The sequence below is a fragment of the Oryzias latipes genome, chromosome 18 (genome assembly GCF_053564925.1).
Source record: "Oryzias latipes strain Hd-rR chromosome 18, Olatipes_Hd-rR_3.1".
Classification (NCBI taxonomy): Eukaryota; Metazoa; Chordata; class Actinopteri; order Beloniformes; family Adrianichthyidae; genus Oryzias; species Oryzias latipes.
Window position 1 is genome coordinate 20,333,956 of NC_136254.1, and position 12,303 is coordinate 20,346,258.

The 12,303-nt window shown below is 44.3% G+C and overlaps 1 protein-coding gene across 6 annotated transcripts in view; it reads right to left on the reverse strand.

The window, feature by feature from the left end:
* The window catches only part of LOC101165007 (calpain-5), a 17,437-nt gene continuing 5,134 nt past the window's right edge, over positions 1-12,303 (reverse strand). For 5 of the 6 annotated variants that reach the window (XM_011487534.3, XM_078936436.1, XM_078936435.1 and 2 more), the window contains 12 exons: positions 10,686-10,865; positions 8,089-8,220; positions 7,781-7,992; positions 5,647-5,839; positions 5,388-5,566; positions 4,995-5,072; positions 4,333-4,738; positions 3,588-3,710; positions 2,049-2,245; positions 653-771; positions 401-537; positions 1-325 (listed from right to left, as the gene is read on the reverse strand). In XM_011487534.3, coding sequence (XP_011485836.1) covers positions 149-325; positions 401-537; positions 653-771; positions 2,049-2,245; positions 3,588-3,710; positions 4,333-4,738; positions 4,995-5,072; positions 5,388-5,566; positions 5,647-5,839; positions 7,781-7,992; positions 8,089-8,220; positions 10,686-10,850 — 2,118 coding nt within the window. In that variant the 5' untranslated portion in view covers positions 10,851-10,865 and the 3' untranslated portion in view covers positions 1-148. Of the gene's footprint in view, positions 326-400; positions 538-652; positions 772-2,048; positions 2,246-3,587; positions 3,711-4,332; positions 4,739-4,994; positions 5,073-5,387; positions 5,567-5,646; positions 5,840-7,780; positions 7,993-8,088; positions 8,221-10,685; positions 10,866-11,263; positions 11,345-12,303 lie in introns of all 6 variants that reach the window. The other variant, XM_078936434.1, reaches the window with a different exon arrangement.

The following is a 12,303-nucleotide window of genomic DNA, read 5'->3' on the forward strand; positions in this document are numbered from 1 at the left end:
TTAAGTTGCAAAAACATGCATTTATTCCAGAATAACATTCATACAAAATCAATTGTTTGTATGAAAAATACAACTGTGCCATCAAGTGTGTCTCCGTCAGGTCTTGGTTGTGAAAACAGAAGTTGCCATGCCGACAACATGGATGCTGTCATAAATCTGTGAGACAGATGCTGGAAGACGTCTCGACGTAGATGCGACCTATGAACCCCGAGCGAGGACGGCGGTGGCGCAGATCAATCACATGGTTTCGGCTCTTCTCTGACTCACAGGTGTGGAGGTGAGCCTCTCCGAGCAGAGAGTCCCACACCAGACCTTTGCACCATAACTGCCCGCACGCAGAAACAGAACAGTCAGTTTTACGTTGTGTTTCTGAACATCAAGGGGTGAGGACGTGTCAAACCTCCACAGAGATGTATGCGTCTGGGTATCTTCTGTAGAAGATGGCTCTGAGGTTGAACTCAGGGTTCCCCTCCTCTTGGAACAGTCGCGTCCTGACTGCTTCGCTTTCACAGCGCACAACAGCATAAACATGAGGCGCTGCAGGGAAACCACAAGAACAACTCCTACGTCTCCCACAAATGGAGTCAACTCCACAGCAAATAAAACTCTTTGAAGTACAACTCGTTTTTTTCTAGTTGTCCTTCAGCGCTACCTGTCTGTTTGGGAGGGCTGAGCCCCGATGCCCGGCGGAGATGGACTGTGGTCACCACCGAGGGTTGAGGCAGCAAACACTGCAACAGAGAGGGAGGAGGCAGCTCTTCCCTCAGCTCCCTGTACGGATGAAAAGAATGGACCGATTCAATAAAAAGACACAAACAAACGCTCACATGTAAACCCTAAAACCAGAAGTAGAAGAACTTTTTAAGAAAAATCAAATTCCTGGAAGTGGTTTTATTTCAGCATGTTTTTCATCCTTTAGAAGACTTGCTGGATTCAGCTTGTTTTTGTTTCTTTTTATTCAGAACTTAATCTTAGAAGGGATTTTCACTGATGTGTTGTTTCTTTTTTCTGTTCATGTTTGAGATCCGAGGCAAAAAGGAGGAGTACACCAGGTACTTCCTGGTGTATTTTTTTTAGCTGATATGGGAGTAACTCCAGCAGAGATTGGATCAGTAACGTGCTGTCAGGTGAGGCAAGTGAGGCACAGCCTCACCTGTCATAATCGTGATAAAATAGAAAAAGGTAAATTAAGTAAATATTAATTTCTACTGATCTGTGTTAAATATAGATTTTCAGTCAACTCAACATGTTTTCCGCAGTTTCTGAGGTTAAAATCGCCGAATTTGAGTGTTGCGCGATCACAGACAGAGCGGAAACTCCGGGTGAGGCTCTGAAGGCTCTGACGGCAGAGCTCAATGTTAACAGAGACGTGCGGTGGAAGCCCTGCTATAGACCCGCAGAAAAGGCTTTAGATGAGGCAAGCCTCACCAGCAGGGAGCTGGTGGTGCTTTGTAGCTACACTGCTGCCGTAGAAACAGAGTAAGGTCATCTTTCTCCATTGAGAAGGAGAAACTCATATAAAATAAAGGATAATAAGGAAGACTTTGAAACAGATTATAGAGCTGTTTGTGGAGAAGGATCAGTGGACAGACTCAAAAAGTAAAGCCAAACATGTTTTTCAATGTTTGTTTTGTAAAAGTAACATGGGAGTAAGTGGACAAAAATGTAAGTAAAATCATTTATTTTATTTTTATGATCATTTTCACAGACAACAATTGATAACACTGATTAAAGCTCCAGAATATGAAGTTAGAAAAATACCAGAAATAGTTACTGAGGGTCAAATGTGTGCTGAACACATCTTTATACTTTAATTTGTTTACAGTACATATGAATGATTTATACACAAGAAGAGTGTTCTATCTGTCTATAAAGAAATATTCTCTGTAGGACAAATATGTTCTTGTGTATATTTTATAAGCTATTAGTTGCTGTTGGATGAAAGCTGAAATATTAGGTCTTTCATTGTGAATCTGATGCCTCACCAGCCATCAACCTCACCTCATGTCACTGGATTGGATGGAGTCAAAGGTTTAACAAAAACTCACCAGAGTTTGACATGGGAGTGTGTGAAAAGGCGCAGCAGGAAGTGTCCGGTGGTTCCCGGCAGGAAGGTGGTGGGCAGGACGACAAAGCGCCCAGGAGCCAACGTTCCCCTCCAAGTCACGCTGCGGGAGTCCATGTAGATGGAGCTGGCTGCTTGCTCCAACACACACTGCACCCGGCTGCAGCGGTTCACCTCCACCTGGTGGTGAGAACATTTGTGTACGTTTTTGCACTACAAAAACTGAACGTCCTATTTTCTGTCATGCAAGAAAAATAACCCTATGTAGAAAGTTTTAGAATAGCAAAATAATCTTCAGTTTGAGAAAACATGTCTTTGGCTACCTTCATACTGCAGGGCTTAATGCTCAATTCAAATTTTTTGAAAAAATTCGATTTTTTTTGCAAGGCCTTTCACATTTCAAATCAAACGGAATTTTTTGTGATCTCCTGTGTGACCATGAAACTGTTGTTTACGGAAGTAGCTAACGTTAACAACGGATGTCAACAACAGTGTTATCAACAGCAGAGCTTTTTGCTTTATTACATTCATTTTCACAAAGGAGCCAGCCCAATAACAATCCTCTACTTTTAAGAAGGCATTGGACCCAGGATCGTCTGTACCTACTGTTGGGGAATGGAGATGTGAATGTGCTGGGGCTGCGAGGGCGTGTGTGTGTGTAAGAGAGAGGAGAGAGCGCGTACAGCGCAGGAGGGAGTGAGAGGGGCAGTGAGGGCACGCATTCATGTTGTGTGTTACGGAGGAAGGAGAACGATAATAAAAGAAGGCTTACCCCAGAATAAATGCTATTGACTCTCTATTAACCTGCTCTGATGAATCTGAGGGTCCAAACGGGGAAGTGAACCCCAAAGGAAGATCCTCCTTCGGCTCTGGAGAAGGTCTCTCTTCTGACCACGGTCGGAAAGGAAAAAAAAGTATTTGTGGGAAAGATTCAACACCATGCTCGGCCATTTCGCTGGAAATTTTTTCAAAAACCGCCCGGTTGCGATAAGAGCCCTGGAGTTTAGCCTGAATAGAGCTGTCACCCCAAAATATGAATCCAATCGGTGACCTCGCTTCCCTTCCACTGACTGGTCTCAGCAGCATTGTCCGCCATGGTTGATGTTTATGTTCTCCCCTACCTCAATGCAGAATGATGACGTTTGTAGCGTATCAATGACGTACAGGTCGGATTCATGTGGCATCGGACACGTATCGGATTCAGGACTACATACCCAAGTGGCCTGGGTCACAATTGAAAAGATTGGATCTGTGTCGTTCAGACTGTCATGGAAAGATCAGATACAGGTCGCATAGGGGCAAAAAAATCGTAATTGGGTCGTTTCAGCCTGCAGTGTGAACGTAGCCATTGTCACAAGAATTTTTTTTTCCCTTAAAATAAGAACGCTTGGTAAGACCATTTTTCTTACCCTATTGCCAGATTTATTTGCTTATAAAAGAAAATCAGCCAGTGATGTAAGAATTTTTTATTTTTTTGAAGAGTGGGCACTGGAAAATCAAGTGTGGCCCTTCTTTTCCTCACCTTCAGAACTTCAAAGCCAATAGGGAGGTTTTCTCCTCCTCCACATTTCCTCCACATCCTCCTGTCCTCCTGCTGCAGACAGATCAGCACCTCCTCCTCTTTGCCTCGGATCTCAAACATGAACTAACAGAAAAAAGAAACGACACATCAATGAAAAACTGAGCCCCCGAGACAGAAGAATTCAATTTTCTGAGTTGAGATGCTCTTTAAAGCTTTTTGATGAAATCAACAAAAAGCTATATTTTAATGACATATATTATCATTTGTGATTTATTCGGATGATTTGGAAAGTTTTTGTTCACAACAATGTTAGTTTAAGATATAAAAATATTGACATAAAAACCCCCCACCTTATTTACCCACTGTCTCAAATTAGTTCCACACATTTTTACATGGTTCAACTGTATCATAAAGAATTAATTATCAACAAATTTTAAATTCTTTCAGTTCAGCAAGTTGTCATTTAATAAAATGCACAACAATAGATGAGCTATGCTTTTAAAGTTTAGCCAAACCTTTTTACCGCCAAAAGTGTTTTTGCGATTTCTTGGCTGGAGCCATTTTGAAATGAGCAGGGGAAAAAAAACCTTCTACTGTCCCTAGTGGAATGAGAATGAACTACAGTGCACAGAACATGGAACAAGTGATATGCAATGGGAACAATGGATCATGTTAATGAGACAGGGGTCTCAGAAATGCCTTTATCAAATATGATACTAATGGTTAAATATGGGGTTAAGCTTACCTGAGGATTCTGTAAAAACGTGTCTCTGTGGTTGATGCATCCTCCACATCGACTCATCTTAGTGACTTCCAGAAATCCTCCAACATTTTCCCTTCTGATGTTATTCCTGTTTTTATCTGAGTCATATTTCCCCTTTTTCCTGTCGTCTTTCTCACCAAGTCGAGCTTCTTCTCGGTTCTTCTCCTGCTTGGTCCTGCCGTCTTTGAAGTCATTTTCAACCGGGATCAGAGCCGCGTCACTCTGGTTGATGGTGGACAGAGGTGCTTCAGCGGTGGCGGGGGCAGGAGCCCATTCTCCATAGCAGTGTGTTTCCCTCCAGTGCGACCTGGGCCACAGCAGAGCTCTGTCCACCAGTTGGCACACCACCAGATCCGTGAAGTACCGGCAGAAGTCCTGGAATTCCATCCTGAGTGGGGGGAAAAAGTAGCAGCTTGTATAGCCACAAGGGGGCCCAAGTCTGGTTCCCCGTGCCGGTCCCCAGCCCGGATAAAATACAGGGTTGTGTCAAAAAGGGCAAAAATCTCAGCCAAAACCACCTATGCGAATCAGTGAAAGATGATTCGTCGTGGCGACCATCGAAGGGATGTCCCGAAAGGTGAAGAAAAACAATTTTTCTGAAAGCTTGTTTATTGGATAAAGAATTTTTTAAAGAGGAACATTACCAGAACTCCCCAACATCTCGAACAATGAGCCCCATTTTGTCCCTCTCAGCCCGACTCAGTCGCTGCCACTCCTCTGACCTGCAGAGGGTGGAAAACACCAAACAACAGAGTTTGTTACACAGGAAGTAGGGTTTCAACTTCTGGACACCTTCATTGGACCGTTTTATCCATTTTCAGAGGTTCTCAGACTTTCATTATCTACATAGCAGATGTTTCCTCGTAAAACAAATCTTTCACTGTTGTAAAACATCTGAAATTGGCCAGGAAAGTAGCAGTGGCGTTGTAAAACAAGTTGTAAACCACGCTGACACAGTTAAACGTCGGCTGAGGCTTTAGTCCCCAAGTTCCTACAAAACGTTCCTTCTAGGAGAAACCGATTCGGAGCACCCTCACCCCTGACTCCAGGCACCCTTCCAATCTGTGGTTCCCCACGGGTTCCTCATCCGCACCATAAAGAGCCGGGACATCCCGCATGTCTTCAGCCAGACCTTCCTCACTGCTGTCATCCCGTAGGCATGTCCTCGAACGAGACCGCAGTCCAGCACAGACTCCACAGTCTCCCCATCGGCAGGCTGACAGATGTAAATAATATTCAAACTCAATCAGACGGTGACGGTTTAAGGATCTACTGGGTCAGAAGAAAAAGTTCTACCCTTATAGAGCAGGTGATGAGGGCTTTGCGCTCATGGACTTTGGCTAAACTGTGAAAGAGCTCCTTCCTCTGGTTGCTATGTAGGCTCAGGAAATCACGATCCAGGCTAAGAGGCTCTGAAACGCCACCGGTGAAGTCAATGAGAGCCTCCGCAGTGTTTCCACCCTCCAGCGCCTCGTAGCAGCCGTTCAGCCTGAAAAAAGACAGCTGATGTATTCTTTACAGAGAAGCAAAGTTCTAGTTCAGCACATCATCGCTTCAGTGGACGAAATACAAAATAACTGGAATCTCTTAACAATTTTTCTCTCAATGGCTACTTCATGTCTGAGGAGGCTTTATGTTACCAATACATGTTGTTGAAAATACCAGAAAAAATACTAAGGCTTCATAAAGGGTAACTGCTTTGCTCCAAAGCGCCATAGCAACAAGCTGCTGGCTGGAGTCTCAGAAACTGCCTTTTCCTTGTGAAGTTGACATGTTTTACATGCATGCGCGTCCTCTGGAGATGGTTCCCTCAACAGTGTGATTGTGAGAGGCTGTGATGGACTGAGGACTGAGAAAATATTCCAGATGGATGCCTCTGAGGCAGGTCTTAAGTGTTAAGTTGAGTGTTACTGCCGAACTATGTAGAAACAAGGGGGCCCTAGTCTGGGTCTCCCTGTGCCGGTCCCTAGCCCGGATAAAAAAACAGGGTTTTGTCAGGAAGGGCATCTGGTGTGAAAATCTCTGCCAAACCACAAAAACGGATTTGTCAATCACCAATTTGGAATGTTTTAAACCTTTCTGAACCATAAAAATGATTGAGAATGGTCTGTAATGTTCATCATAGATATACTTCAGCTATTAGAGGAGGAATTCTTTTAAAAATTCCAGGAAATCACACTGAATGATTTTCAAATAATTGATTTGTATGAGAAATAAATGGAAAATACGTATTTTTCTCCTACAAACATGAGACGCATGGGTCAGGATTTTTGTGCCCAGTTTGATGACTTGCATTAGTTCGAGGAGGGAAAGAATAAAAATAAGAATTAAAGTAGAGGAACTTTTTATTATTGTCTCAATATAAGAAACATATCATGACGTTCAGGAGAAGAACCATCTGATTCTTGTCCATGTTGGTTTGGACTCCACCTGCTGATTACATCATCAACACATCATACACCCAAAATGAGTTTCTGATTGGTCGACATGACGCGAATTCTTCACCAAAGCTCAGATGTTTAAACTCTGGAAACATGGCAACGTGCGTTAGAATTTTTGCCGCCACACCCGAAACGGATTGCTGCTAGAGATTTGGCCTGCAGGACGTCGGATAGCGTCTGTACATTGAGTGAACATTGAAACTGGACCCCCCTCCCCCCCTGCACAAATCACCTTAGATGTGAACACAGCTTAAGAATGTGATGGCTCCACGTCCACCCTGAAAAGTGCTATACAAGAGTAAGGCTAAACACTTTTACTGGATCCTAATCCCGCTGCTGTTGGGTGAAGGCGGGGTACATGGTGTGCTAGTCCATCCCAGGGTGACCCAATCACACACATTCACACCTAAGGCACTATTTAGATTCACCAGTTGAGCTAAAATGCATGTTGAATGTGGGAGGAAACCGGAGTGCCCGGAAAAAACCCATACATGCACAAGGAGAATGTGCAAACTCCACACAGAAAGAACCTAACAGGGATTCAAACCAGGTCCCTCTTGCTGTGAGGCAAAAGTGCTAAAAATGACTCAACCGTACAGCCTGAGGTGTTTCTCACACAGTTAAATAAAGTTTGCTTTTTAAGTTCAGTGTTTGTGCTTTTTCCAAATGCCCAACACATCTAATAATAATGTCAAGGTTGCTGAAAAAAGCCTGGCAGGACTCAGGGATCTGTGCTCCCAAAACCTAATTTTAAACCTGTTAATCATAGACTCCTAAAGACAAAAGTTGGTGGCTGTGTCACATACTAGGATGTGAACAACAATGACTCTTTAGTTTTTCCTAAAGTGCTTTAAAATTTGACCAAAAGTACAAAAACGTGAAACTCCAGGGCAGAGCAGAACCAGAACTGTCTATTACAAAACATCTAACACAGTTCCAGAAAAGGATGCTCTATAAGCAGTAACAGATGAAAGATGAATGCGACAAACTTAGCATAGGCTTTCTCCAACAGGGCACTCCAAAACTCCCTTGGTGTTGCAGAACGACAGAAGAGCAGCACTCCGTCTTTGCTGACTGGCAGCCGATCGTCCACCACAACATCCACCCAGCGACCAAGGCGCCAGAACCGAAAGTGGAAGATCCCGGCGTACAACTCAGGACGCTTTGGGTTCCACTCCTGATCCACATGGTCAGGAATGACCTGGAATAAGTGTACGTAAAAAAAACATAACAAAAAAACACATAGTTATACATGTAAAAAAGAGCAATGTTCAGATAAAGCAGTTGACAGACAAACCTTCTTCCAAAGTGATGGCTCAGAGGCCAGGCAAGAAATGGCCGCCACCATCCAACAGTTACCCAGGCTGCCTTGGTGCAAGTCACGAGTGCTAATGCCGTCCACAAACAGACGAGGGTCCTTACATATTTCCTACATGTAAAACAAAAAAACAAATTTGGAAGTGAAAACCCAAACTGTGTTTAACCCTTTAACACTGTAGATGTCTCTGGTGACACCTTAATATAACACGCCCTTTGACCTAATGTAACGATCAACCTGAATCAGCGGATTTGGACACAAAGAAAAGGGACTTTTCACATCGGTTGGTGCAAAGACGCTTTTCTTTGCATCAGAATCTGCTGGAATTACTTTAATTGCCTAAATGGTTGAAGAGTCACAGTAGTCGACAGAACGCCATCACTGGAGCTAAAGCTTTGGTGTAAATAAGTTATCATATAGTGAGTAGCACTCAGCCTGAAGCTTTCTAGCTGTTATGTAGATTGGACTTTGATGCTAAAAAATATGTCTGACAGATTTAAAAGCACCTAGAACCATCTGGAAAGGTTCTAATAATATTAAGAAATCCAGCTAGATTAATTTTTGCCTTTCATACCAACACCAACCTCCTTCAATCCAGAAATAAAGCTATAGCAGCATTTCTCTTCTGTACTGGAGCCTCCAAAAAGCAATGAAACCACACACTTTGGCCAAAATGATTGTACTCCAAATTCTAGACATTCTTTTTGCCGTTTGTTTTGTCCTTAAAGCTCGTTTTAATAACCATCACTGTGACCTCTGTGAACTGGTGGACAGGCCCTCTCGTCACACTCACATCATCATGATCACGTCTTCAGCACGTCACTGGCCAAAATTGAGTTCCTGATTGGTTGGGTGATGTGTATTATTTGCCAAGTTCATATATTTTGGACTCAGGAAATATTACGTCGAGAGGCGCCACCTGAAACGCACTAGTGCCAGGACGCTGCGGCGCACCTAATGCTCAAAGCACGCCAAACCTCTGATTGCGTTTTTACATTGGAACTGGATTCCCCTGCCACCCAAATCGTATTCTATGTGAAGCTTTAGTCCAAGTCCCACAGTCTTAGCTGCTAGTCTGTGATGTATCTATCAGTCCATTTATATTCCAAACCAGCTTTATCACTCTCAGTTTGCTGGAGCCTGTCCAGCTTCCTTTGGTTGAAGGTAGCTGGATCCACCTTGGACAGGTCGGCAGTCCGTCGCAGGGCCACACACTTACATGATATGTGTTCAACTCCAATTGAACATTAAATAATCACAAAGGTCACTATGGTCCATTGAACCCTCCAATCGGAGTGAAATAGAATCCGTTAACTTTGTGGGTGTTTAAACGCAGTTAAGTAACCCTGGTTACGATATCAGACAACTCTGGTTTCAGTTTGCTGATGCAAACCAATCGCAATACGAAGAGACAACTGATACTGAGCAGCCCAGTCATGTGTCTTTTCTTCACTACATCTTTCTGCAATATCTGTTACCATCCTAGCTAATTTTTTGTTGTTGTTGTTCACCTTTCGTAACATCCTGTCAGAGGGTCGCGCAACGAATCCCCTTTCCTTGAGTCGCACAGGTAGTTTGGCAGAGATTTTTGGGCCGAATGCCCTTTCTGACTAGGGCCCCCTTGTTACTACGTAGTTCGGCAGTAGCGGGAATTCTTGTAACAAGACTAAAACGCCAGAAGCCTTCAGTCAGCAGACGGTAAGGTAGGTAGAGACCTCAATGGTTCCATGAATTATGAAGCACATGAGAGTGGAGTCATGCAGCTTGTTGCCAAAACACAGAGCTGAAAGGCCGACATGATTACCAGCAGTGTGTTTACCTCTGCAAGCATCCATGAGTGTCGTTATTTGATCAGACTATTAATTACTGGAATAGCTGTCATGGTAACGTGGGACGGAGGATCTCGCTGATGACAGCAGCCGTTAGAGTCGTTTACGCTGCTTTATGAGCGGACTCAGAGCGTCATAGCGCTGCTGAGCGGACACATTCTGCCCCGTGGACCTGATGATCTCTCCTCCAGGTAACTGTAGATGTGCTGCTGCATGCAAACACGAATACATGCAGCAGCAGGACACGTATGCAGGGGTCGTCTACGGCTGTAACCTGAGAGAAAAGTCCCCTGGAAGATGGACATTTCTGCTCAGGAGGATGGTGAGGTCAGGGCTAAAAACAAATCTGACCATGAATCTTAAACTCCCTTTTTGCAGCTTTTATTAAGGTACACATGGTCCGCTGCAGTTCAGCCAACACGCATGTTAACAGAAACCCACACCACCACAACACACCGCTAAAAAAAACCTTCAGTTATTTACATCCACTGCTGCTTTTTCTCAACTCTACTGTACAGACAAACTCGGACGCACTATTGGAACGCTCCATCAGCAGCTCGCCACTTTAGGGCTAATGTTTCACCGCCCGACACCTCTCCAATTATAGTAAGAGCTTCGATGAGTCCCATCTATTGAGACACAGCATTCCGAGGCAGCTGCTGGGTTTCATAGTTGAGAGGCGACATTTTTCTGACGGTTTTTCAGCAGCGAGGCTGTTTGATCCATATGTAATGAAACAGAACGCACTCTTGGACGCTTCCAGGTCAGCCCCGGCGGGGATGCTCTCTTGTAAAACAGGGACAGGTCGGAGGCAGGGAACAGCGGGTCCTTGAAGAGCACCCCTCGGCGGAGGCAGGCCCGCCTCAGTTTCCGAAAACTTTGGCCCTTGAAGTCATGCACTTGTCTTAGCATTCTGGATGCATCGGCCTAAGAGGTGGAAAAAAAGGAAATATGGGATAAAGAGACACTCATGGGAAGATTGACCAGTTTAAACTTAAAAAACTGTAGGCCAAACCTTAGTTTTTTTGTTCCTTCATTCTAAGGATGAAGTCTTACTAAGACTACGGCAAGTTTTTCAGCAAATGGCTGTGTGGTGGTATTAAAAATTAGGATGTGGCAGTCAAATTTTAAAATGCCGCGCGGCGGCCATGGAGATTTTCAGGAGAGGTCGGTGGGTGGTATGAAGGCAGCAGCACAATAATTGACTGACAGGAGGGACTCAAGGGTCCCCTGAATCGACAGATGATCTGACGATTTCAGGCTGCCACACTCCAGCCAGCCCCCCATGCCCCAGTGCTGCCACCGACCGTTGTTAGAAATCGTACGGTAGCAGTGCGAGAATTCAGCGTTGGCGGGGGCCTCACAATGACTGTACATCAATCTGGCGATCCTGGCCATCCTGGGTCCTGCATATAAATGGGGAGACAGCAATGAAGCTGGACAAAACTCATTATGGCATTGATGGAACCTCTGAGACCTGCATCTTAGCAACTGCATCTTGATGAATTGCAGTTGATGCTAAGAAGAAGACAGAACGTTGTGCCTGCTGCTCATAGAAGAGCAATGCGCAAAAGAAGGGGAAGAAAAGGTGGTTGGGTGAGCTTGTGGTTGCAGCGCAGAGTGTGACTACCGGCTACCAGGCGACTGGCGGCACTTGTTATGCATGTCGGTGTGTAGGGACATTTACACATCGTCCAATTAGAGCTGCTGCCGGCCGGCGTTCCTGCTGCCTCTGCCCTGTACCCGCCCAGCTGTCGCCCGATTTCGTAATGGCGTCATCCCTGCCTGACTGCCGCCGTCTACATTCATGACCACGCCAACAATTTTCAAAATTGGGCGGGGGCATGGAATCTTAAAATGTTCTCCTGAGGCCTCCCCACGGCAGGGTGGCTGTTTTATTTGATACCATATAATGAGAAATCAACTCCAACTTCTTGTTTTCCAGATTTTCTGAAAGCTTTAGAATTTTCTTCTACACTGAACTAAATCCTTTTCATATTTTTAGTTTGTTTTGTCACTTAAGAAGGAAAGATTAAAAAAAACTAAGAGGATGGCAAGTCGGATGGCAGCCACAGGATTCTCAACACCAGAGGCGGCGCCTCAGGTGTGTTTGAAACATTGACTGGAGTTTGCCTAAGCGTATTTTCAATGTTACAAATACGATCGTTTTCAAACTTTTTTTGTCTGCTCCTGATTCACAACAATTGGAATAAAGAAAATACTCAGAAATGCAACCTTAGCCTAGTTTTCATTCTATATGTCCTCCATCATCAGAAAAATGCCACAAGAACTCATTAAAAACACCACAAAGACGATTTTCACCAGAATAGTTCTTCAAAAGAAAATAAATACCTAATAAAGCACC